This window comes from Mugil cephalus, chromosome 10 (assembly GCF_022458985.1).
Source record: "Mugil cephalus isolate CIBA_MC_2020 chromosome 10, CIBA_Mcephalus_1.1, whole genome shotgun sequence".
Lineage (NCBI taxonomy): Eukaryota > Metazoa > Chordata > Actinopteri > Mugiliformes > Mugilidae > Mugil > Mugil cephalus.
Genome location: NC_061779.1, coordinates 2,118,118 through 2,145,088, shown reverse-complemented (window position 1 = coordinate 2,145,088; position 26,971 = coordinate 2,118,118). Strand labels below are relative to the sequence as shown.

General features: G+C 41.1%; 2 protein-coding genes across 2 annotated transcripts; one reads left to right on the top strand and one right to left on the bottom strand.

Annotated features, from left to right (window-relative positions):
• Positions 1–6,851: 6,851 nt before the first annotated feature.
• Positions 6,852–13,419, top strand: ldha (lactate dehydrogenase A4). The gene is made up of 8 exons (XM_047595929.1): positions 6,852–7,018; positions 8,868–8,993; positions 9,870–9,987; positions 10,080–10,253; positions 10,353–10,526; positions 10,622–10,739; positions 11,603–11,726; positions 12,260–13,419. Exons 2-8 carry the CDS (start codon positions 8,868–8,870, stop codon positions 12,422–12,424), a joined length of 999 nt encoding a protein of 332 aa, XP_047451885.1. The 5' UTR covers positions 6,852–7,018; the 3' UTR covers positions 12,425–13,419.
• On the bottom strand, positions 12,903–25,713 carry tsg101a (tumor susceptibility 101a). Its single transcript, XM_047595928.1, has 10 exons — positions 25,276–25,713; positions 24,150–24,237; positions 23,996–24,061; positions 22,593–22,756; positions 22,373–22,499; positions 21,124–21,181; positions 20,836–20,930; positions 17,524–17,726; positions 17,183–17,422; positions 12,903–16,081 (listed from the first exon to the last, which is right to left on the bottom strand). Exons 1-10 carry the CDS (start codon positions 25,315–25,317, stop codon positions 15,992–15,994), a joined length of 1,173 nt encoding a protein of 390 aa, XP_047451884.1. The 5' UTR covers positions 25,318–25,713; the 3' UTR covers positions 12,903–15,991.
• Between the last annotated feature and the right edge of the window lie 1,258 nt (positions 25,714–26,971).

The following is a 26,971-nucleotide window of genomic DNA, read 5'->3' as shown; positions in this document are numbered from 1 at the left end:
TTCACAGGTAACCGTGGCGACGCTGTTTAGCAGGCATCAGTAGACGGTGACACACGGTGAGAAATAATCGGTTTGACTAAAAAACAGTCGGAGATCTGAGAGGACGATGTGACGGGACGGGGTCGGGCGGAGGGACAGAGCGACACGTTTGACCTTTAGATGAATCATTTCATCCTCCTCCTCCTCCCCTCCTCGTGTATCACCCCCGTAATCTCAACCGTCTCTTCTGATCTCCCCCCTTCTCCGTCACCCATCGCCTCCTCAACCTGCTCCGGCCCCACGTCCTCCCTGGGGGAGGGGGGGAATCATTTTCACTCTAACAACTTCAATTAACCTTACACCTCCACGCGCACGGACCTCGACACACCTGGACCACACATCCCCCCCTCCCATATCAATCACTGATGTTAAGGTCACTGGACTGGGGGTGGGGGGTGGGGGTGGGGGGTGTCACCGCTTCACGTAAAAGAACCTGAGGGCGACTGAAACACAAGCGTTTAAACAAATATCACCGGCTGCTGTCGTAAATTATTAAGATCTCGGGGCGGCCAAAAGGAAATTCCGTCGAATTTCAAGCTCGAGGTTTATGGTGGACGTCCGATTTATTTTCTGCTCAGGGATTAGCTTTTTGGAGGTCATGCGCTGAAATGCCTCAAGGTTGGAGGAGGCGCACAGAAAAAACACTCAGGAGACGCTCTGAGCCAAGTTCCAGAATTAAAACCGCAGCTTTTTTGACATTGAGATTGCAAGAAAATAAAATAATAATAATAATACTGAAAATCTCCTGCATTGCGCCAAGTGAAATAATATGATTAGAGGTGAACTCTGCTCGAAGGACTAATCTCACATGTCTGCGCGCACGGGTTTTGGCAAGTTCGCTTGTTTAAAGCAAATTTTCGAATTGAAAGATTGGTTCCAGCTCCACTGAAGTCGGCTGTTTCCAAGGTCTTTGCTAATGCCGTTAGAAATAAGCCCTGTTTCTGTGTTCCTACCAGCCAGTGATGGGAAGTCCGGCTCTTTTTAGAGAGTCGGTTCTTCTGGTTCGGCTCTTTCAGCTCCAAACCGGCTCCACGGATGTTTTTTTGTTGTTATAAAATCATGTGTATAGTGTAAAATAAAATTACATTAATGGCTTCATATATATCCTCACTGAACTGTCATATTCTGACATAAATGTTATGAATGATAAAATACAAAAACAAAGACGGACAGTTCATGTGCAAGTTATTTGTGGAGATTTTTTGGTATTTTAACCTTAAGCCTTTGTACTGTCAGTCTTGAGGTGTGCAAAGCATCCAGTATTTGTGTTTTCATTCAAAATAGGTGTAAAAATTAATCTGTTTAAGTTCCACTTCTACTTTAGGACATGCATGTGTAAAAAAAAAAAGTATTCTTTAATCATCTATTATAATAACTCTGGATGTATCTGCAGTATTGGTTGATGTTTTGCATTAAATGCAGCTAATAGAGGTGATTTATTCTGACTTGAAGGGTCAGAACTTGACTGTGATGATGATTTAATGCTTGTGGGAGACGATAGACAATGACTGTGACTCAGTAGGTGGAGAGGTTAGAGGTTCGATCCCCGGGATGTGGCACATGCCGAAGTGTACTAATAGGTAGAAAAGCTCTGTTTAAAAGCAACCAAACCATTTACCAGTAGACGATGGTTTGCATTACCGAGCTAACAAATGCTAATAATAAACGAACGCTAACATGAGAGAAACCTGACTGCAGACGTTATCTACTGAATCTGCAACAAAGTTGACAGAAATAATGAGTGAGAGACAGAGACAGAGTCCAGACTTTTCACCCTGAACATCACTCGATCCAGGCAGACGCACAATTATTCACTGAGGTCACATTTAGGACGTAATAGGATGTTTTTCTTCTCCTCGAATACAAATAATTTGAAAACTATCTAATACAGGACGTCTCCCTACCCCCCCTCAGTGTGTGGACACACAGAGACACACATCACACATCCTGACCAATCATGTTCGACTTCAACAGAAACAAAAAGAAGGAGAAAAATGCATAATCGGCTCCTAGTTGGTTCCCAGTCGTTCCCTTCGTTTGTGACCGACACATCACTACGACCGACGTGCACGTGAGCACATGCGCAGCAGCCGTGTGCTTTTCACGCACATGGTTGTGTGTTTTGTGTTTGAGACGGAGGAGGTTAAACCCATGCAGCTGTTCTTAATTTCAGACTTGGCCGGTGTGCGAATGGCTGCAGGCTCAGAACTCACATCTCCAGCTTCCACTCGCCTCCATCATCATTTAGCCGCCGAACAACGACGCCAGGCCGCTGTTTAACAAAAAAAATAAAAAGAAAACACCCAAAAAAAACTAACAACTGCCAACACTGTGAGTGTTTTAATGTGCTGTAATGATTTGGAGAACGAAGCGCGTTCAATCACAATAGCACACGAGGAGAATAATGATTCGAAAACCTCTATTTATCCGGCGTTTCTACTTTCATTAATAACTTGGAGGCGGATGAGGATACAGTCGGAGCCATCATGGCTTCAATTAGCACCTGAGAAGGACCTGGGGACTACGACTGATTTCACATCTGATCATAATGATATGCCCTGTGAGGGGATTAAGACTGAGACTGCAGGCAAGAGAAAAAAAAAAAACACACACACACAAAAAACAAAGTGCACTCAATTAAGCATTCTTGTAAAACACATGTAAATGTATGCACAGGCACACACGCACACACACAACTTTAAATCATGCACTAAAACACACCCAATCACTCCACAACATCCTGTCCCACACCCAGCAGAGCTCTCCCTGGGCTTATCAGTGCGTAATTGCTGCTGATTGGTGTATTATTGCCCCGGTTAATCTGCCTGTGGGTGGCTAATAACAGGAACACCATCGGGGATGTTATCGGTCTTGGGCAGAAGGTGTGCGTGGAGCGAAAACTGGAAGCCCGGGAAAAAAAAGAAACGAAAAGGGGAAGGATACTGGGGTAGTAGAGGGGGAAAGTATGAGAGGAAAGGTGAGAGGAGATTGATTTATGTTGAGAGGAAGAGGAGGACGAGTTAAACATGATGCTTTAGTGCGTCTGTTGTGTGGCCTCAGTTTCTATCTCTAAACACATGTTGGTGGAGGAGGAAGAGGAGGAAGAGGAAGCTGTAGTGAGGTGATTAGATTCCTCTCTATTACCACCACCCTGACCGGCCCCAGTGCCCTCTGCAATAACAACAACTGACCCAGTGGTGAGAGAGAAGAAGAAACACGACCAACTGGTTTGAAAGCTTTGGTGTAAGTTTTTATACTTTATACCTTAATTATCGTTCATTTAGTAAATGAAGTCATGTGACAGGAAATGTTCTGTAAAATGTTCAAATAAAAAGTTAAAGGGGTCTAGGTGGGGGCTACATGTCTAAGTAACATCCACATGAATGAATCCCAGGTCCAAAAGTTTCCCAGCAGATCATTAAATTGTCACAAGATGCTCAATGTTCTTAACGTTCTCGTCAGTGGTCATAATGTTATGCCTGATCGGCGTGTACGGCTGTAAATATTTGGAGGTTAATACGACTGTAGGCAAAGTGAGGACGTTAAACACCAGGAGATGAAAAAGGATTTCATTTTTTAATCTCCAGCTGTGTTTCATAACGTCATTAGTGGACTTCATTGAATCGTTTTCACCAAAGGCCGTAATTTAACAGATATCGATGAACGTGAGCAGCTGGTGCAGCAGTTTATAAAGAGTCGGATTATTTAAAAAAAAACAAAAAACAAACTCGGGTTCGATGCAACATTGAATATTACTAGAAAGGGAAATAATCTGCAAAAAACGTGTAACGCACCTTAAAGTAAATCACTTTTCTTCAACTCTGGTGACTTTAAATTATCTAGAACACACAACAGTGCACTTTACAGCTAACTAAGCATTAAGCAACAGATTAACCTGCTCTGAGATTATTGAAAAATTATAAATAAACAAAAGAATAACGTGAAGTGCACTGGACAGGACAGATGAACCAGTGTGATTTTAGCAGGATGGTGGCGCCATCTGCTGGTGAGATGCCTGAATTGAGTCCGTCATTGATACTAAACTGGACTAAATATATTTATTTATCTATGTAAATGATTTGACCAGAAGAGAGTTAGATATAACAGGAAAACACAAAATATTATACACACAATATTTACAGAATTGTAAAAATAAAAATAACAAGAAAAGTGAATAAGAAAAATACAGTATGCACACACTCTGGAGCTGAACCGTGCAAAGCTTTTTATTTCTTACCTTCTTGTCTGTACACGCTGCCTCGGTTTCTGGTGTCAGGACAAGATCCAGCAGGCAGCGAGTTTAGTTTTTACATGGAAATGGTCTTTGTTGGAAAGGTTTGTGACCAGGAAAATAAACGAGGGGGAGCGTGAGGAAAATGGGAAACGATACGAATGAATGAAATAAGAGAAGAAGTGACTGTGGGAATAAAGGGAAATAAGAATGAGAACGACTGAATTGTGTTGAAGGAGCTGGAACCACATCACTGCTACAAAGCTCCAGATCCTCAGGGGTCAGATGTTGATGCTGTGGTAAAGATGCTGCTTATGAAGTGTCATGTGAACAGTGTGAAGTTTTACTAAGTTGTATTTTATGTGTCAGAAAGTTTCGTGATTTTGTGTCTTGTTTTCAGTTTCCAGTTTAATTTTGATGTTTTTAAATTCTGTCTTTGTATTTTTTCATATTTTTTGTTATCTGTGTTAATGTGCCCGACCCCAGATACTCACATACTCATTCATACCTACAGCTGTTAAACTCCATCACTTCTTTAACACTGACATATCAGCCACAACATTATGACCACTGAGAAGAGAAGTGAATCACATTTAAACCGTCTTGTGATGATTCATTATTCTGATGGGAAACTTTTGGACCTGACATTTGTGTGGATGTTACTTAGATGAGCACCTCCCACCTAAACCAGACCAGACCAGACCAAACACCCCCACCCCACAGCAATGACACCTGCAGCAGGATGCAGCCTAACAGCGCAGACGTACCTTTGTCTTTTTCTGTCAGTGGTGGTTTGATTGGTGGCCCTACTCTCTGTGGTGTTAGTATGTGGACGTTAAGAGGCTTTCAATCAGAGTGATGAGTGGAGACTGGGAGAGCTTTGCTCTTTTTAGGTTTTCTGTCCTCTGACAGGAATGAATCCTTGTTTCTTATTTTCCACCATGAATAGGGGTAATATTTGGCCACTCATTCTTTTGCCTTTTTCTATATCTCACCCTGTCTCTCAGCCGTCTGCTCTGTTAGTCAGACTCTGGACTCGTGTCTAGATTATTGTAACTCTCTGTACGTTGGTATTAGCCAATCAGAGCTCGACCAGAACACAGCAGCTCGTCTCTTAACCAGGACAAAGACACAAACACATAACGCTGGTGCTTTCCTCTCCTCGCTGGCTCCCAGTTAGATACAGGATTGAGTTTAAGATTCTTTTATTTGCTTTTAAATCTCTCTGAATGGTCTGAATAAACCTGTCTGACCTTGTGAACGTGCATCGTCCTTCTAGAGCCCTTAGTTCAGCCGAACAGACGTTCCTGGATGTTCCTCGTTCCCTTCTTAGAACAAGACGAGATCAAGCTTTTGCAGTGTTGAAAGTTTTCCCTGCTTCTGTCCGGTCTGTGACTAGTGTTCCCACTTTTAAAACTCACCATCACACCCACCTTTTTACCCTAGACTTCAGCTGTTTTGAGCTCTTATCTTTTATTTTACTGTTTTGCCTTTAATGTTTTTATGGTTGTTGATTATTTTATGTAAAGGGCTTTTGAAATGTGCTATATAAATAAAAGAGACACTGACATTGTGCATGGAGCCTGCAGCCACATTATCAACAGCACGTATGTAAACATTGAGGCTGAGCAGCTTGTTTCAACACAGACACACAGGGACAAACAGGGGAGACCTGCACCGTGGTAGGAAGCTGGTCGCAATGTTATGGCTGATTGGTTTACTAGAAACTGATCACACCTGTTTGCATGAATCTTCTGTGTAATTTCATGTCAAAGACACTTATTAAAAACACCGTCAGCAACATTAAGAATCGTGACCAAAAGCAAAACTCTTTTTTTTTTTCGCAACAGGAACATTTCACATATTTGCTCGCTGATAGTTTCATAGTTTCGGTGCCAGTGTTGGCCAACCGACGACCCGCAGCAAAGAAAAGGTCTAAATGCTACTATCTTGGGCTTTTGTGCGTTGAATTGCGTTTCGCCAGTGAGAGAATTCCCGGGGCAGCCAATAGGAAAGCTCCGTCACGCTGCCGAGGGTTATGTAACCGTGTAACCGTGTCACCATGTAACCAGGCCTGTAATAACCTAAACGGGACAGGAGGTGGCGTGAAATGTCTCTTCATCTGGCAGCCTGGGCTTCACCACAGAAATTCCTCTGCAGTGATTTCCTGACGTCAGCCGCCACATTGTTTGATCCCTGAACAGAATCGTATCCGGATACGAAGCGAATCAAACGGAACAGGCGTAAAAAAAAAAAAAAAAAAAAAAAATCCTGTGGCCAAGCTGTGAGATTTTACATTCACATGTTCATACGGGACACATTCAACTCAAATCCACGCGCTCCCTGTGATTCATGTGCTCGGGAAAATCTCCATTACATTCATAAACGCGCACGGTGCGCATCCGTCAATCAAGCTGACGGTAGCGGCGCGTTTCTGGAGCTGCAGGGCTGAAAGTCTGTTCATTGTTCTTTTCACACCTTCACTGACGCGTGTGTCTGCCAGCTGCTGGACAGGTTGCTCCTCTTTTTACTCACTTCTCTTCGTGCTTGAGGACGTGACACGGAACACGCCGTGGAGCCACGCCAGCTCATGAATATGCAGGAGGCGGCGCACGGAGGAGGCGGCGTTTAAATACCGGGACACCGGCGGCTCCTCCTCAGCAGCGACACTTCCACGGAAGAGCGGCGGCACCGAGGAGCAGATACATTCCATTCAGCGTTTGCACGCCTGTTTTTGAACCCGTAAAGGTAAGAGAAACACCACATCGATAAGATTTACTCAAACCTTTTTTTTGGAAACATTATTTTGCCAGTGATAAAAAAAAAAGAAGAGTCATCACCAGCCGCGTTTACAGCGTCAATCAGTGATGTGTCCTGTCTGGTTTCATCTTAATTTCCCTTGTGGGAGCGTTATTTTTCACGCATGTCGTGTTTTTGTGTGAGGAAGGGGAGATGAGGTAACAGGATGTGGGGCCTGGAACTTCAGTTTGTACTTGTTGCGAAACGCCCATCAGTTAAATAATGAAACAAATGTTGTAAGAGCAGTGGATCTAAACGCAGGTTTATTCTGATATTTATCCTGAAATTTGCTTTTTTTTTTAAATTTTATTTATGTCCATGAAAATTGCTCAGAATTACAGGAATTCATCCAAACGTGATTAGGTGAATGTTAAAATCCTACAGGTCTGATGGTTTGAATCCATGTGCGTGACTGCGGTGGATGATGGCGCAGTGGTTACGCGCGCCCTCTGCCACCGTCTTGGTCATATATGTAACTGGAGAGGAGGAGAGATGTTCGGTGGCTGTATCCGTTTCGTCAGGGTTTGGCAACTACAGATGGAAGACAAATAAAAACCTCGGATAGACACGATGTTTTTCTTTTTTGTTTTTTTTTTCCCCTTTCTGGTCAAAGTCTGAAATTCAGTCGTGCACTAACACTAACTGGCTGATCGGGATGTGAAAGAGCAGCAGACACCGGACCTCAGCTGAGAAACACGACACCCAAGTGGAGCTTTAGGAACCTGTTGGTGATCTAATTACGTGCATGCGCAAAACATGGCGTTTTAATTGTTCATTTTCATAATCCTATACATAGTTTTGCATATATATATATATATATATTTAGTACAGGGGAGGAGTAATCCTCCACTGGGAGCTGACACAGCCAGTAAATAGTAAACCCAGCTTTCCTCTGGCTCAGCTGCTGGTTTATATTAAGCCTCCAGTTTCCCTCTGATGGGGGGGAGAGATGATTGGATAATGGGATTTTAGGTGTAACTGTCCAACACGCTCATCATGGAGAAGCCTTAGACGTCCTCTCTATAGGAGGCATTACAGTGCTTTAATCCCCGTCAGGCTCCTCTACTCTACGTGCTCTCCTTCGCATCACGATGGCAAATCTGTCTACTCATGCTGGCTCATGTAAACCCTGCGAGCAGAACAGAAGCACTCAGCCACGCCTGCACGTCTCTGACGTGGACGGGTGGAGACAGGCTGCCGGGATGTCTGAGGCTGTGGATGAGGCAGATGTAAACATGAATTAATGCAACATATTATAACATTAAGCTTATTACAGCATACTAGCAGAAATCCAGCTGAAGAAAAGCTTGATCTGTCCGTGAAACCACTCGTAGAGTAATCACTCAGAACATTGCACGAGGAAATGAAAACGTCTCTCACTCATTTACACATTTCTGTAAAAGACAAAAAAGAAAAAGGAAATCCAGGTTTGACTCACATCATTGAGTCATAGTTGCTGTGGGATGTGAGACCGGTCACGTACATGTTGGTCTGGGCTCATTAGTAAAAAACCACAGCAGTGCGTCTGTCTTCCCACTTTCCCCTTTTTATTCAGAATCAGAATCAGAATTACTTTATTAATCCCTTTTTTACTCAGAGCTCAAGAAAGAGCAATGCAGGCGATTAGAATATGTAGAATAAGCTGGAAATTAGAATAAGAACACACACACGTGGTGAGTCCAGAGTTCAATAAATACATAAAGAAACATGTACAAGTATGTGACGAGAACGTGAACATGAGCACTGACTCTCTGTTCTCGCTTATTAACCGTTAATTACTTCTCTTTTCTTTGCACAGATGTCCACCAAGGAGAAGCTCATCACCCACGTGATGAAGGAGGAGCCTATTGGCAGCAGGAACAAGGTGACGGTGGTGGGTGTCGGCATGGTGGGCATGGCCTCTGCCGTCAGCATCCTGCTCAAGGTGGGTCTGTTTTTAGCTTTTAGGTAAAACCCTGAAGAGTCTTAGTGAGAAAACTCATTAAACCAGTGCACATTCGAACTGGAAAATTCTTCACTGCTCATAAAAAACGAGAGGATGTGACTAAGTTGTGCCTGATGCACTGAGTAAGTGTTGGTCTCAGTTTGAGGGGAATGTGTGTCAGAGTGGAATCTGCAAATTACTCACCAGGAGCAAAGTCAGACTGACGTCTAGCTTCGTGTCAGTGTCTCTTCGGGGCATAGATTCTTTTCGAGGTTGTAAAGAAACCTCCACGATGGAGGGATGAAGCTCTGTGAAGTGTCTTCTAGTCTGCTAAGAGGCCACATGCACCTGGATGATGGTGCATGTGGCCTCTGAGTAGCAGCACATTGCTAGCATAAAGCTAAAGAAAGGCAGGTTCCTGGTGGTGGAGAAAAAAACACAAATGCAGAGCTCTGGATCCATCGCTCTCCATCTCCAGTGTTTCCAACGGGAAGGAGAGAGACTCAGGAAGGTTGTCAGGAAGCTCCAAGATGAAGAGGTCAAGCTCTGCCCTCAGAGACGAGTTTCATAACTGACAGATTTCCTGTTGAGTGAGCGTGAGGGTGGATTAATGCAGCTGGATTATCATATGCAGCTCTTACAGGGCATAGCTCACTAAAAAACTTCACAACGCTGGGTAGACATGATAACTTGCAGGGAGATGTGAAAATATATCGATCACATGCACATAGAAATATTGTCCCTTTGACTTTCAGCCTATTTGAGGAAGTTTCCCTCTGACTTTATCCACGTAATAGACCTGGTATAAGATGCTCTACTGTATAAATGTTGTGGCGAGTTGCCAGGAGGACTTATTATTTGTGTATTTGTGATCAGGATTTGTGTGATGAGCTGGCTCTGGTCGACGTGATGGAGGACAAGCTGAAGGGTGAGGCCATGGACCTGCAGCACGGAGCTCTGTTCCTCAAGACGCACAAGATCGTGGCCGACAAAGGTGAGGACGCACGAAACCACTGTGTCCTTTGGCTTTTTGAAACACCTGCTTCCGTTTGCCCCGTGTGAACACTCTTTTTTTTTTTTTGTCAGACTACAGCGTGACGGCCAACTCCAGGGTGGTGGTGGTGACCGCCGGAGCCCGTCAGCAGGAGGGCGAGAGCCGCCTCAACCTGGTGCAGCGCAACGTGAACATCTTCAAGTTCATCATCCCCAACATCGTCAAGTACAGCCCCAACTGCATCCTGATGGTCGTCTCTAACCCAGGTAAGACGGACGCTCTGCTAAACGGTAAATGATAGAGGAGGAGACTCCGTGTAACCTCGAGGGCTGATCACCTCTCCGCTCACCCCGTCCCTTATCCAGTGGACATCCTGACCTACGTGGCCTGGAAGCTGAGCGGTTTCCCCCGTCACCGCGTCATCGGCTCCGGCACCAACCTGGACTCTGCTCGTTTCCGCCACATCATGGGGGAGAAGCTCCACCTCCACCCGTCCAGCTGCCACGGCTGGATCGTCGGGGAGCACGGGGACTCCAGCGGTATGCGGCGCCGACTAAAAAATAACACCTCCGTACACGCCGTGGCTTTTGCATGATTTTCTTGAGCTAATATTTCTACTCTGTCTCATGTGTAGTGCCCGTGTGGAGCGGTGTCAATGTTGCTGGAGTGTCTCTTCAGGCCCTCAACCCAAAGATGGGGGCTGAGGGCGACAGCGAGAACTGGAAGGCTGTGCACAAACAGGTGGTTGATGGGTGAGTATCGATTGTTCACAAAAAAATCCACTCATGAATTTGGAAATCTCCTTTAAATGATCTGCAAAACAATCGGCCTTGTGCACACTGGTCATAAATAGGAGGCATAAAGATAAAATAAAAGTCCCAACAAATGCAATTTAATCCAAAATATTCCAAAAAGCAAGCAAGCAAGTGACTTGCATGACTCCCTGGTCTGACAAAAGGAAACGCATGACAATGTTAAACTTTAAAAGAATGATAACTGATAAGTCCCCTGCGATAATCAGCACATGATGCAAAAACTCTGCAGCGTCTCATTGTGAGTTCACGTTTATCTGGCAGCCGGAGTTTCTCAAGAGTTCAGCCATGTGCGGCACAAAGGGCCAGTTTATCATAAAGGTTTGTAAAGGTATCAGGTGCAGCATGAGAGGTTACATAACGGGACACAATAGACGTCCACACATAGAAGGCGTCAAGTAATATTCACATTTCTCTCCGAGGTGCAAACTGAATGTTAAATGGCAACATTTGCACGACCTGGACCAGTTTAGGTGACTTTGGTTTTCTGCTCTTCAGACGACAACAACCTGCTCGGTCACTATTTACCTTCTAAACCCAGGAACATGCATTAAAAAATAACAACAAACCGGTCCTGCTGGACGCTAACAATCATGACTTAGGGATCAAAGTTAAAAAAAAGACGTGAAAATGGTGTTCTACATTCCTCTAATGTTTAGTCCGCTCAGTGTCGCTTCTTTCATGGTGATTAACTGCTGATAGAAAATGACAAAGCAGCTTGATTTCCTCTTTTAATGGTGCAGATCTCACTTTAATCTTGTTGTGTGTGTGTGTGTGTGTGTGTGTGTGTGTGTGCACCGCAGAGCCTACGAGGTCATCAAGCTGAAGGGCTACACTTCCTGGGCCATCGGTATGTCTGTGGCCGACCTGGTGGAAAGCATCTTGAAGAACCTGCACAAAGTTCACCCCGTGTCCACGCTTGTCAAGGTGAGGAGCTTGTTGTTGTGGGAAAAAAAACATGAAAATCCAACATGAAAACGTTCATTCATTCATTTATTTGATTCTGTAACTGTCACAGAACTAACACAGAGACACAAGCATTCACACTCACATCATCGATGAACCTGGCGAACGTGTGTTTGGAAACCGGAGAGAACCCACGCAGACACATGGAGAATATTGCAAACTAGTGATGTTTCCTTTCTGATCCGATACCGAGTAAAATTCAGGCTGGTATCGGCGATACCGAGCCGATACTTAAATCTTAAATCGTAGCTTCATAAAGAATACGAGACGTCAGAGTCATTACATTGAGGTAGTGAGTATATTGAAGTATTGAAACTGATTTTAGAGCATAAATACCTGGTATTATCGATCTCTAATGCAAGGAAGGCTTGGAACCCAGAACCTTCCTGCTCTGTTTTCACCACCGCATCCAGACGTACGTTTCTGGACCTCCTGTGTCCGTAGTTGTCAGCTGACCCTCGTCTCGGTCCCCCCCCCCCCTCTCTTTCTCGCAGGGCATGCACGGCGTGAAGGACGAGGTCTTCCTGAGCGTCCCCTGCGTCCTGGGCAACAGCGGCCTGACCGACGTCATCCACATGACGCTGAAGGACGAGGAGGAGAAGCAGCTGATTAAGAGCGCGGAGACGCTGTGGGGCGTGCAGAAGGAGCTCACCCTGTAAAGGTCTCCCGTCCTGGAACCCCCCCGCCCCTGAAATCACACCGAAACACCCTCGTACCCTACCTCCTCGCCTCGCAGCAACGGGCCAGAGACGCCTCGGAAAAACATCAGGAAAGGCGGCGGTGGTTGTTGTTGTCGTTGTCGTTGCTAAACCAAAAAGATCTTTAATCGCAGATATTCAGATATAAGTGGACGTTGTTTCCCTTTGCCTCCACGACTGAAGTCTCTTTTCTTGACCCGTAGCCTGTGAGGTCAGCCTGTGTTGGAGAGAGGATGTATCTGTCTGTTCTCTGTTACACACACTGAGCATATATATATATATACACATATATATATGCTCCGTGTACTGTATGTTATTGTGTACTGTTGTCGTCTTCTGCACACTCCTTGGTCCTAGTTCGTATTTAAAATGCTGTGGTTGTCACCTGTAGTTGTTTCCCACTCGGCTCACGATCTCTGTTCATTTTTATTTTATTTTATTATTTTTATTTTTATTATTCGGAGCATTATAGAGACATTCCATTCTCTATGAGGAGGAGGACACTTAACACCAACACTGCCGCCTACCAAAGTGCAACATCTGCCTTTTTCAATTAAAACCCAACCACAAGTGCACTGACAGACAATTAAAACATCCGGCCGTAGTTTAACTCCAGGAAAAACTGGACAGAGGAGCCGGTGGGACAGAGTCAACCAGCGTCAGCTTACGGATCCTAACAGAATATCTCAGTACTGGAGGTGTTGTTTGTTCGCGCACCCTAAATGTTTTGTATTTATTTTACCCCAACAGGCACTCGAAAACAGACAAATATATACATATATATAAATATATATATTCTGTTATCTGTATTTATAGCTGTCGATGCTGTGTTAACGTTACCAGACGGATTTATCAACCACTCACTGAATAAACCGAGGAACCGAACCCGTCATGGCAGCTGGATGTTGATTTGATTTGCTGTAACATCAATTAAATCTGCCGGGATAATGATGGAACTCTGTCGTTTCTGTTGTTTCTGTGCTTCCTTGTGTTTGGGGGAAAAAAAACAAAAAAAACAAACAGATGCATTTTATAAAAGCTGTTGATAAAAGACCGACATGAGGCGGATAAATGGGATTCATGCAGGATATTAACTCACTTTTCAAAGACACAGTTAAAGTGAAATATATGCAGACGTACTGATATAGTTCATATATAGTTTAGACAGTGAAATTAAAATAATAGTTATACAAATATATAAATATAATAGTGTTAACAGAGACACATATGGATGGACTAAGGAATATATATATTCATATATATAAACTACAGAAAAGATCAGTTTCGTTGGTTCACTTTGCAACAAAATAAACAAGATTATTATATAAAGAGTAATTTATCAGGAGACATTTTTACTATAATTATCAGATATTTGAGTTTTCCTTTCTTCATAGTAACCTCCTCTCTGGCTTTAACATCAGTATGTTATATATGAGGGATTTGTTCTAAAAGAGATATTTATATGAAGACTCTCAAAAAGCCAAAGAGTTAAAGTGAATAATATAAACTGTGATTTATTTTTTTACCTTTTCACTGAAGTTGTGACTCTTGCAAATCTTCTCGACCCTAAAACTAAACTCTTCTACTTTTCTTTAGCTGACATTTACCTAAAAGTAAATTGAGGTGAATGGTTCATATCAATAAAAGCAAAGTGTCATAGAACATAGAACTCATGCTGGTTTTTAAGAAAGACACTGTGAACAGAAACTTGAAGTTGCTTCCAAACTTTTGGCCTGTAGTGTGTGTATATAGTAGAGTTTCAAAATGCAATGCAAAACGATGAAATGGATTCAAGAGACCAAAAACCTTGAGCAGGAAACAGGCCGTGGATCAGCTGATCAAAACTATCTCAAAAACACCCAAAAAAACAGTCATTTCAAAAATCAAAAATTTGGCACGTTTGATGCAAGTGTTTCCAGAAATTACGTCCATTTAAACATTATTAAAACTTTATTTTAACCTTTTAAACATTATAGTTGTATCTGTAAACATGATATATTGTAGATGATGTGACTGTTTTGTACTTTTCATTCTTTCCTTGGAGCTCATGAACACTGGCTCGTAACTACGGTACTAACTAACAGGAATCCTCAGTAAATAAATAAATAAAGATAAAGATGCATTTTTCACTGGAAGATTAAATTAAAGACAGAAACTTCCAGGGAAAACATGACAAAGTACGAGACCAGTTATTTTCCCAGACTTCGGGTTTTATCTATAAACAATTTGTCTTAATGCATTTGAGCTCGTGAAATTAAAGGGATAAAGAACTGGTTCTTTTTAAATAAACTGCGACTGCGTCCAAATATTTCCAGCGTTGACTGTTTGTTCGTACATCAGCACCGGACGACTAAAATAATAATGTTCATCTCTTACTAAGAACGAGTGTGAATCCTTTCTGTGGTTTGTGCAGCAGAAATAAGTTACAAAAACTATTAGGAATCTACATTAAACTGCTCACAAAGACGCGTTAAATCAGATTTATTTTATTTGTACTGATTTACATAAATCTACAGATATAAAAGAACAGGTGGTCTATGCTGAAATGAAAACAAGAAAAAAAAATAACAGATATTCTATGATACATTTCAAAGTGCATTTAGTAAAAAGCTAATTTAAGAGACCAAACTTTACATAAGTTAACTTTTTTTGATTAGTACAATAAGTTTTTGTTTTTTTTTGTTTTTGTACCCTCCAACACTCTACTTCACTAACAGCTCGCGGTTTATCTGAAAACCTAAACTCCGGTCAGCACAGGGAGAAACAGAAGAGTGAACGAAAAAGAACAGGACAGAGTTTCCAAGAACAGCCTAGAATTAAATAAGCCCAGACCTGAGCAGCCGACGCACAATCCCGAAGAAACCACACTCACAAAAAAAGGGGAAAAGTCGGAGAGAGAGAGTCCGTGTTTTTATCTTCACGTCCGCTGTAGAAAAAACTTTCCCTGCGACTCCATGGCCAAAAAAAAAAAGAAACCTCATACAGCATTAAACCCTGAGCCTAAACCCTTGTTACTCCCTGAAAAGGCTCAATCGCACCTTTTCGTTCCATCGGGTGAGGACAGAAGCACCTCTCCACATGTGCTTACAAGCCAAAATGAGTTTGTCTGGCTGAGAAACCGTGGATCAGTCTGCGGCTCAGCGACACACACACACACACACACACACACACACACACACACACACACACAATAGGGCTTGTCTATTTCTTTTTGTTTGTTTTTTTTTTTTAACCATCGTGTTATGCGGCGTTTGCACGGTGGCTTTTCATTGAGCGTCTGGGCTCAAAGGAGTGTTTGGTTCGGACAAAAAAACACAAACAGCGCCGCAGGTTTTTTTTGTCGTCGTTTTGTTGCCGTCTCAGAAGAACAGACGTTAACATCCCAGTTTTTTTTAAAAAAAGGAGCAGCCTATTGATAAAGACACGGTAAAAGAAAAGGAAAGAAACCAGCAGGAGGAGGAGGAGGAGGAGGAGGAGGAGGAGGAGGAGGAGAGCGTGACGAGGAGGTCTCCGGTCTGTCGGACCGGGTCAGTAGAGGTCGCTGAGTCCGGCCGTCTTACGAGCTTTCTGCATCAGGGCGCGAAGCTGGAACTGCTTCCTGGACAGGAGGCGTACGTGCTGCGAGGGAACACGGAGAGAACGAATGAAAACAGCTAAAGACTCTGACTCTGCTTTGAGAAGACGTTTCATCCGAGCAGCAGCTTCTTCAAGTTCTTACACAAATGTCTGCGTCTCCAAACCTCTCCGGTCCTTTATTGATCCAAACCAATCAACACGGAGCCTTTAAGCTCAGACTTAACCCTCTGAAACGTTGGTGCGTACAAATCACACGACTAATTTAAGACGACGTGGCAGCAAGACGCAGCGTCACCGAGTGCAAACTTCAACCTACAGATCAGTTTTTAAATTGTGTTGATAGACCAAGTAAAACTAGACTTTTTATAAGTAATTTACGGCACATTTTTTCCTGATTATTGTCGTCATGTTGGTGCACGGAGAGAAATGCTAGAGAGTTAGTCAGCTTCAAATGGAAAACAAGCCTCTTTCCTATTTGTGGAAAAATGCATCCCATAAACCAATCAGGAAAGGATGTGTCGACGGTTGCTAAGGAAGAGGGAAAAGTTGTGGGTGAGGTGGGAGCGAGGCTTTATTCAGTCTATGGAGCGACTGCAGCCAAAGAGAAACTTTTAGAAATTATTACCGGATAATTTGGTAAATAAATCATAAATAGTTGTACGAAAAAAATGTGTGATGCATTTCCTGCATTTTAATGTAAATTAAATAAATTTATACATAAGCTTTTTACATTTACACTTTACATTTGCATTCTAAGTTATAAAAATAGTTTGTTAAACATGTTTGTGGTTTTCTAACTTTTTCCTACTCAGATTTTATGGTTTAATGTGTTAATAGAGTTTTTCAAAGTGAAAAAATAATTGTAAAATGACAGAATGAAACCAAACAAACTGTTTCTAATGTGAAATATAAAGGTAAAACTAATAAAACAGCCAATTATTCTCTGGACTCTGGGGGTTTAACCCACTAAAAACCTGCTTAACGACTAATTTCCCATTAATGTGGAGGGAGGACGACACAGTTTCCTATTTAAACCTCAAACTTCCCTCCAATCTCTCAGAACTGAAGAAGCTACTCGGATGAAACGTCTTCTTAAAACAAGTCCAGTTGCCTTTTTTTTTGGTGCGATGCCGCCACATTTACCTTGAGGAAAACTTCCAGGTCGATGACGCCCCTGCGCAGAGCTTCTCCCAGGTAGAAGATGGTGTCCTCGATGGCGTTCTCCTCGGCGTACAGGTTCAGGATCTGCTTGTAGAGCGGAGCCGTGGGCACGATGACGTCGTCGATGTCGTTGTTTTCCGACTGGTTCTCCATCTTCTCCAGGGCCTCGCTCAGCTCCTCGTCCTTCCTCTTCAGCAGCTCGATGTTCCTGTCCACCTCCGCCTGGCGGGAGACGAAGACGACATAAGAAATAATAAACGTAAATGTGAAAAAACAACCACGACAAGAGACCAGACAGCGCACACGCGCCCGTGGCGTCTCACCACTTCCTGGTCCAGCCTGGAGACCATCTCCTCCAGCTTCTGGTGGCCTTTCTTCAGGTCCTCCTCCGTCCGCTTCAGGGCGTCCAGCTCCGCCTGAGCTCGGTCCATCTCCTCCTTCATCCTCCAGCGCAGCTTGTCGCTCACGGCCGAGATCAGAGACGCGCGGATGGTGTCTTCGCCGATGGTGCCGTCTCTGCTCGGTCCTGAGACAAGAAGAAGGGTCGAGACAATTAAGTGAAAGACAGGAGCTGATAGAGGAGCCTCAGATTATATGGATTCTCATTATATGTGGTTAAAAATAGTGTTATTCTGTTAGTTTAGGTTGAGATGTGTTAGTGTTGAACTGAATAGCATGTGATTCTCGACATTTTCACTATTTATTTTTATTTATTTATTTAACTTTAGATGCGCTCATGTGAATGCATCTTCAGGTTCTTCCTTTAATTTATCACCCACTTCGATTTAGCTGCTTATTCTTTGACACTATAGCTCCTCTACGCTGCAAAAATGAAATCCAACCCACTGGACCCGGATCAGCCGACGTATTTCACTACACTCACTTGCATTTCACTGAAGCTCGGTTTGCATTTTAAAAAAAAAAAAAATAGTTTTTTGTTCCTCTTGCATAAGGCCGACAAATTCATGATTATAAAAGTGTTGTGAACTTGCATTTTTGTGTTGATGGAATAATTCTTAGTAATAATTAATTGTTCTCATTTTATGTTGTAAAAATAGTGCTGGAGCACATTATTTATTTATTTCTGTTAATTTAAGCTGAGATCTGGGAATGTTGAATTGAAAAGCATGCGATTCTAGACATTTTCACAATTTATTTTTATTTATTTGTTTATTTATTTAACTTGTGTTTGTCTGGGCTTGTAAAAATGAAATCCAATCCAATGGACCAGATAGCAGCTGATAGAGGAGCCTCAGACTCTATGGATTCTCATTTTATGTTGTGAAAACAGTGGAGGAGCACATCTTTTTTTTCTTTTTTTTTTAGTTTAGGTTGAGATCTGTTAGTGTTGAATTGAAAAGCATGTGATTCTTGACATTTTCACTATTTTTATTTATTTATTTATTTGTTTATTTAACTTGTGTTTGTCCGAATGCATCTTCAGGTTCTTCCTCTGGGCTGTAAAAATTAAATCCAATCCAATGGACCAGATCAGCCGACGTATTTTATTATATTCATTTGTATTTTACTGAAGCTTGGTTTGCATTTCAAAAATAAAGTGTAAATACTTTGGATTTATTTTTTGTTTTTGTTCCTCTTGCATAAGGCTGAAAAATTCATGATTATAAAAGTGTTGTGAACTTGCATTTTTGTGTTGATGGAATAGGCACAGAATCTAATTTTATTATTTATTTATGTTGTAAAAATAGTGGTGGAGCACATTATTTATTTATTTCTGTTAATTTAAGTTGAGATCTGGTAATGTTGAATTTAAAAGCATGTGATTCTAAACATTTTCACAATTTTTATTTACTTATTTAACTTGTGTTTGTTCGAATGCATCTTCAGGTTCTTCCTCTGTGCTGCAAAAATTAAATCCAATCCACTGGACCAGATCAGCCTCCGTATTTTATTATATTCATTTGTATTTTACTGAAGCTCGGTTTGCATTTCAAAAATATTTTTTTATTTTTTGTTCATCTTGCATAAGGCCGACAAACTCTCGATTATATAAGCGAACTTGCAGATGTCTCCAGAGTCAAGACCACCTCCCGGTTCAGTCCGGAGTCAGCACCACAAATGTCAGAGTTGATCCGAGCAACAGGAGGACCCCGTTTCTTCTCCTTCCGCTAAATATAGACGCCGACTAGAGCTCCTCCTGCTCTCTAGTCCCTTCACCAGCGTCTCCCTGCAGCTAACTCGCGTTGGGGCAGCAGATGTGTGATAGGTCTGTCTTTGTGTGTAGTTACTGTCCCCGTGCTAAATATAGCGCGGTGCCTCTTGAAGCGTAGGCCGAGTGTGACCAGGATGAGCCCGTTCCTTTCCATTCAGGTCCATCCTATCCTCTGGCCTTTCATAACCCCCACTCTAGTTACACTGATGACCTTTCGCTAGTGTCTCGGCGCGCCCACTGGAGTCACTCGGTTTGAGTCCAAAAGGTCAAAAGTCTTCGCTAAAGGGTTCGCTAAAGACCACGGACGTACACGACAGGCACACGACATGAGACGAGGATTCGAGACGTGCTTTTAGAAACTTGCACACTTAATTAATTAATTAATTAATTCTGCCAGGATGCAAACTGTACCAACTCATCCGTAAATCCATGTTTACGGGTGGGTTTCCATGCTGAGAATTTAATGCAGTAACACCTGACAAACTCGTATCTAATGCTGCGTTACATTTACCTGAGAGGTCAGAAAGTCGGCACCGAGAATGACTTCACACCTGAGTGTGAAGTTACACAAGTCGTATAACTTGGTGTGTTCAGTAATTAAACTGTTTGAGTGCAGAGTGAAATTAAAGATATTAACTAATATTATTACTATAATGTGGAACTAAATTTAGGCTATTAAGTTATAAAAGTTAAAAAAATAGAACAGATAACTTGAACCAACTCGTGAGTTTTTTTTACTAGAATTATTTGATGAAATCTACAAGAACACACGAGGTGGAAATTCATAAAAATATTCAAAAGTTTTAATGGTTAATATTTATCCCAGTTTGTCACTATAGTGTTTGTCTCTGTTTTGGTTTTACCAGGCTACTGTTTTTAGCCGTTGTTAGCACGACATGTGCTTGTAGTTCCCATAGAACACATGAAAAAAACTTAAATTACACTGTTACAGCATTTCAACCTATGTATGTGGAAAAATCCTGCCTGTACAACTCATTTAATGCAACAAAAACTAATCAGAGGAGCTAATAAACGTAACATTAAAGGAGCTTCTAATCACTGTTTACACAGGGGGCGGCCATCTTGGAAACCCAAGTTTCAAACACGAGTTTCTACGAGTTTCTGAGGAAAAAATCCGTGTTTTCAACAACAATACCACAACAAAGTGACGGGGTTTGTCTGGGATTAGATTACAGGTTGGTTTAGAGTCCGTGTGCAAAGGCATCATCGATGACGCCACGTTGCATCGCGCTCACTAAGACGCATTTCAGTCGAGTGTCACTGCTAATGTTTATCCCTGAACGCTCAAGACCACAAAAGAAACTGCAGCGAGTGAGTGTATGTTATATTCTTTTGCGGTTAATTCATTTTAAATACCGTGGTACTGCACAATTATCAGTGTCTGGGTGAATATATCTTAAATTCCTTGTGAAAACTTTGTAAAGCCAGATGTCGTACGTACCGACTGTGGAGACCGGAGTCTGAGTGGGGTAGTGTCCGGGTCCGGCTGCAGGCGGGTAAGAGTTTCCTCCTGGGTACTGGTAACTCGGGTAGCCCCTGAAAAGACAAACCGAAAAATTAAAATCTTTAAGTAAAAGCCACTAATTAAACCAAGTAAACCAGGTATATGCTATTAGCTAGTGTGAGATAAGCAGCTAAACAAAGATGCCATGACCGGTTTGTGTGGAAATATTCCATACGTATGTGTGTATGTGTGTGTATACGTGTTAAACTATGTGAAACATCTTACCCAGAGGTAGGATTCTGTCCGTAGGGTGAGACTGCAGGCATGCCAGGCATGTAGGAGGCTGAGGTAGAGACACAGTCAAACCAGATTTAAATCACATTTAAGCGCACAACATATTCTTTGTCTCGTTTTGCTCTCGCACACGGTGACATGTGAGCTCCATCTGCTGCCGGAGGAAATAAATGCATCGTTTAAAGTGTGACGCATTGATGTAACACTTCAGAGATAATGTTCCTCAGGGATGATTCACTGATTCCTGACGTTACGAGGTTAAACTAACGGTTTAACATCATCTAAAGTGATGTGCTACCACATCTACAATGATGCACTTTGCACTATTTTCACTATAAATGTGCTTAAAAAACTGTTCTGCACCGAGAGAAGCACGGCCGGCTGATGTGAATTTAGAATATAGAATATATTTTCAAGAATTCACTCCTCATCGATTTGTGTTTTCTTCAATTTAAAGAAGCTCACAGACGACACATCACAAAGATGAACCCAGAAATTCACAGCTTATCTAACTGATGTAATTTTTCACCTTAGCTCACACGTTACTGGTTTCTGTCCTTGACTCTCGGGTACTGAGCATCTATATATCGCTGCCCTATACAAGATATTTAAAAGTAATATAAGATAAAACCTTTCACAGCCTTGTTTGGTTTTCTAAGAGAGGATGATCATCTTCTCAGAGAATATTCAGATCGTATTGCTTTTGTCACCCTCTTAGGAATAATAAGGAGAAGAATCATTTTACAAAATTAATTTAAAAAAGAATAATATTAATAAACAATAAAAAATATAATAATAAATAAAATTATTTAAAAAATATAACAAATGATAATGAACAAAATTATAACAATAAATAATAGTAGTTTATTTAGTAATAAATAAATGACTAAATTAATAAATTTACTAAATTTATCACATACCTGCTCGAATCGTTATGAGGTTTTTTCCCTAAATGTAATTTATATATTGTCATTTATTATTGCTGTAAACTACATGATTGTCGATACACTATTAATTATTTTTTTTTTATGTATATTTTATTTGTTTATTGCTTGTCTCCTGAGGTGGGTAGAAATTTTTTTTTCTCGTGTCTCGTGTCTCTCATGTCAATAAATAAAGTGATAAAAAAAAAAACTGTCATGAATGAGCTTGTGACAACAACTCTGTAAAAACACATTTTAAAGATCAACTTGAACCAAACTCACTAAGACATAATTTCTAAGGCTTGTTTCTCACTCACAGTTAGGAGGACCGGCTGCTTGAAAGGCCTGGTAGGGCGCTTGTGTGGTCGGACGAGAAAACACAGGGGGCTCCTCTCCAAACACCACGATCATCACCTGAATCAGACCGTACAGGTCTGACTGAGGCTGGAAGAAACACAGGGAATCACACATTTAATTATATACATATTACACCACTTATTAATAAGACATGACACTGAAAGAAGACAGTGAACTCACATGCTTCCATTCGTGGAGATAAGGCAGGTAGATCTTGCCGTTTGCATCGATGTGCTTGCCAGTTTTTATCATCATGGCGCTGGTGGGTTTGACGAAACATATGGGAGGGTTGTAGGGATACGTGTCCAGCAACCACAAACACACGGGGATGTTGTAGACATTGCCTGCAGAAAACACAAGTCAAATATAAAGCAGCTTTAATATCTTATGTACAGGGATGGGCTGATGCTAACGGTAGTAACCAGACCAAAAGGCAACACAGATTTCGGTGCAACTGAATAATGAATTAATGCAACGTCACGTCAGTCGTTCACCTCCATGGATGGAAGTGAACCTTCAAAATGTTTAAGAGCAAACGTTTGTCAAAGGTTTGTCTGGACTAAAACCTTAAGAGATACAAACTGGTCAACCTGCAACAAAGGAGGTAACACCCTTGGATTCAACATCTGACCACACATTTTATTAAAAGCCCAGAAATGTAGCGTCTTTGATGCCTGACAGACCCGGTGCCACTGGTTTTATTAGGAGAATTATAACAGTCTGATGTTTGTTTCTTAGTCCTATTTGTATATTTATATTATGTAAATTAATATTCTGTTCAACTTGCACGTCACAAAATGCCTTAAAAATAAAAAGGCACCATTTTTGGACAGAGTTTGTATGTTTTTTCCACTCTTTAAGCACCGGCATCAGATAAAACCTTAACGGTACCCACTCCTACTTATGTAAACTACTGCTCAAACGTTTTAGCACAGAGTTTCCTCTGGTATAGTTGGTCAGAGCTTCATCCTACAGCAAGATAATGACCCAAAACTTTAGTCCAAGCTCTACCAGAACTACCTCAGGATAAAAACAAGATGGAAAGCTTGAAAACATGGAGTGGACCATGGCCCAGTGTCTAGACTTTAACCCCGTGGAGCTGGTTTGTGAAGAACTGGACAGAAGAGTGAAAGCAAAGCTCCCTGAATGTCACGAGCGTGTTCACATGTTAAATCAGCCAAAGATGGGTAATTTGATGAGTTCAAAGTGTAGAATAGATTTTGGGTTAGATACTGTTTCAAGTTTTTTTAAAAACTTTAGTTGTTTATTTAGTCGATGCTTTAATTTCAGACTAAAATGAGACATTAAACTGCATAGATTCCAATAAAAAAGGAAAGTTTTTAACTTTTGACTGGTAGTGTACGTACATCAAACAAACAGCAAAAATGGTGCAACACTGACTTAATAACAAGCTTTTTGATACAATAACAATCCAGACCTTGATGGTGAGAAACTGTGCTTTAGGTTTGGGAGAAGATGTTCTGTTAGAAAACATGTTTCATTTCCTAAATATAACTTCAGCTGTGTGTTTAGATTCAGGAGGCTTCTTTCTCCTGCTACTGTTGATGAGAAAATGTATTTACCTCTGTAGCTTACAGGGACTGTTCCCGTCAAGCTCATCAGGTCTCTTGTGGAGCCATCGTTGAACACTGGAATAAAAGAACGGGCCACGTGAGTTCACAGCGTATAACTCAGACCAAACAATCGAGAACAGAAGATCAGTATCAGTCACTTTACCGTACGCATCCATGAGTGGCTTCAAGTCCTTGTACTGGGAGATGACATTGGTTATCTCACGAACAGTCAGGTCTCTGTATTTATATTGCTGGACATCAACAAAGACAAGGAAAACAGGAAAAAATAAAACACATATTGAAGATGTGATACTCAGTTTACATGTTAACGGATAGATCTAATAAATTCTGACGGTTAGGTTGTATTATGGTATAGCTAAAGCTGTTTATTGGGCACAAAAACATCATCCTTAAAGGCACCAATTTTACTAATAGCACTAGTTTACTGAAGTTAGACTTACAACAAATCAAAAAAGAGAATTAGATCTTAAACATACACGACCAGACAAATGTTAAGACACACCTTGTCATTCAATTCAATGAGAAGGTTTGTCCAAACATAAAACATGAATTACTTATACCCAATGGAAAGTGTAAGATATAAAAAAAACTTGCAAATGTGACTCAAAAGTGATAACACTGAAATAACAGGCAAATGCCAAACTGGAAAAGGTGAAATATTCAAGTAGAATGTAAAGTGGAAAACATAAGACAATGTTTACTCATCGCATGTTTTTATCTTTGCTTGACTTTGTTTAGAATTAGGTCAGTTATTACTTAATCTCTCTTTTTTTTTTAATCAAATAGGATAACTGTTGGTTTTGTTTTTGTATGAAGATGGTATTTGTCTTTTAATTGTTGTTTTTCAAATGCATTTTAAACGACTCTAGGAAGAATAGTGACTAATGGGGATCATTACATTGGGATGCATTTCTTTGCCACAGGAGCGCGGAATGAGACAATAATAAACACAAAAAAATAACAAATTTGAAGGAATATATAAAATTTACAGAAAATAACAGCTCTATAAAAAGATATACAGAGCAAAATTAGATATATAAAGACATTATGTGGAATAGGAATGGAAATAGCTAAAATTAGCATTATAATAGCTAAGGTTATAACTACTACACAGTTTAGCCATCACGACCTTGAGCTTTATAAAAACAATTCAACGTTTAAGGCAGTAGACTCGTCAAAAAATTAATATAATAATACTAATGATGATAATGAGCTCTGACGTTAGCATTCGGTGTCGTGTTTGGTATCGTCTCAGTTAGCACACTTACCTTTAGCATTTTCTTCAGGGCGCCTTCGTTGACAACTGCCATGTTTCGCAGATGTTTCTTTAATCGTTATTATTCAACGAGTTAATGGAGAAAGAACTGCTGACTTATAAGCCAGCTGGAGAGACAGCTGGAAAGACAGCTATCACTAGCTAACGACGGCTAGCCGGAGTCTTTAGCTGAAAGCTAGGCTAACCTTAGCCCAGCCCCGGGCCGACTACAAGTTTGACACTAGTGCGGCGTCTATATGAAACCCTCTAATATGACTATTATCGCTCTTAATGGCGAACAAATATGTAGCAAACGGTTTAAGAACAGAAACCGTCGAAATCTGACAATGAGTACTTCTACAACGATCCGAAAAAAGAAATGTCTCGATGATCAACAAAAGGAATTTCCGGTTTTGTGTCGGAACCAACTTCCGGCTTCCTGGTCGAGGTGTGTACCCCTTTGGTTCGTCCCCCGAAAACATCGCGATAAACGCGTGTTCCGAGCAAAACCAACGAACAAAGTCCGCTCACGTTATGGTTAAGAGAAATACCAAGTACAAAAATCATCACTCTCTGTTTTTTTTTTGTTTTTTTTTTTTTAAATTTTTTTACTTTTTAAACTATACTAAAGACGCTGTGTTGTAGTTCACTGAGTTGGTTTTAAGACAATCAGCGACTGAAATGATCAGATCTATCATTTTGTGCTTTTACGTAGCTCATTATAATTTTACTGTACACTGTGTTATATACTTTTATGTTTTTTATGACCCGTCTATTATAACAGTACAGTACAGTAAACTGTATATACTCTCTTAACAGCCAGATGTTCAGGCTGCCACATGTCACATCTGTATCTTTTTTTGGATGGAGATGGAATTTGTTTCGTTGAATCGAGTCATTTATCAAATATGTTCTCCTCGTTATTTAGTTGTCTCAGTCTGGACTCTGTTGCAGTTTAGAATTAGAATAGAAAACCTTTATGTGTTCCACAATTGGCGACAGAAAAATGACAAGAATAAAGAGTGAAACTGTATAAAATAGAATAAACAATAAACAAGTATTGGTATATGTTCAAAAAGTATTGAATAGCACAGATAATGATTGTTGGATATTGTGCACAGTATAAGGTAAGTAGTGAATGGTGAGGGTGTTGAACCTTGAGGAGTAATAATATAGCACATATTCAGAGGTGATGCATCGTCACTTCGCTGGAACAAATAAAACTGAGGACTGAGGTCAAGTTTTATTATCTTCTTATTTAATTCATATCTAAATTACTATCAAGTTAAATCTATTTATTCACCAGTGCTCTAGTTCACTACTGTGGTTTTGTAAGTGGTACCGTACTCAGATGTGATGCACAGATGCATGTGATTGTTGCATCATGTCACAGTGAGGTTTGATTTTTTATTTCCTTCTCTCCTTTCACCTTTCGTCTTGTGGGTTTTCTGCATTCTCATCAGTTCTCCTTCAGTTGTCAGCTCTGCCTTTCTCCCATAGTGATGTCACATTTATTGGATTATTTGTTCCTTACTTTATGGCGCACAATGATCAGCGGATGAGTCAAGAACAGATTTTAACCAGTTTAGACGAGAAGAGAGACGCAGCAGATTAAAGTTTAACGCTTTATGAGCTGTTATTTGAGCAGTGAAGTCTAAGTTCCCAGCAGACACTTTTTTTTTTTTAACCCTGATAAGGACAAAAGTGAC

Bases quoted from the DNA above. Each gene is read 5' to 3' on its own strand.
- ldha (XM_047595929.1), top strand. From the start codon at position 8,868: ATGTCCACCAAGGAGAAGCTCATCACCCACGTGATGAAGGAGGAGCCT. The intron at 10,254-10,352 runs GTAAGACGGACG...TCCCTTATCCAG, and splicing joins GATGGTCGTCTCTAACCCAG to TGGACATCCTGACCTACGTG. The intron at 10,527-10,621 runs GTATGCGGCGCC...TCTCATGTGTAG, and splicing joins GGAGCACGGGGACTCCAGCG to TGCCCGTGTGGAGCGGTGTC.
- tsg101a (XM_047595928.1), bottom strand. From the start codon at position 25,317: ATGGCAGTTGTCAACGAAGGCGCCCTGAAGAAAATGCTAAAG. The intron at 22,757-23,995 runs GTAAATACATTT...TGTTTTCTGCAG, and splicing joins AGTCCCTGTAAGCTACAGAG to GCAATGTCTACAACATCCCC. The intron at 21,182-22,372 runs GTGAGTGAGAAA...TCTCTACCTCAG, and splicing joins AGCAGCCGGTCCTCCTAACT to CCTCCTACATGCCTGGCATG.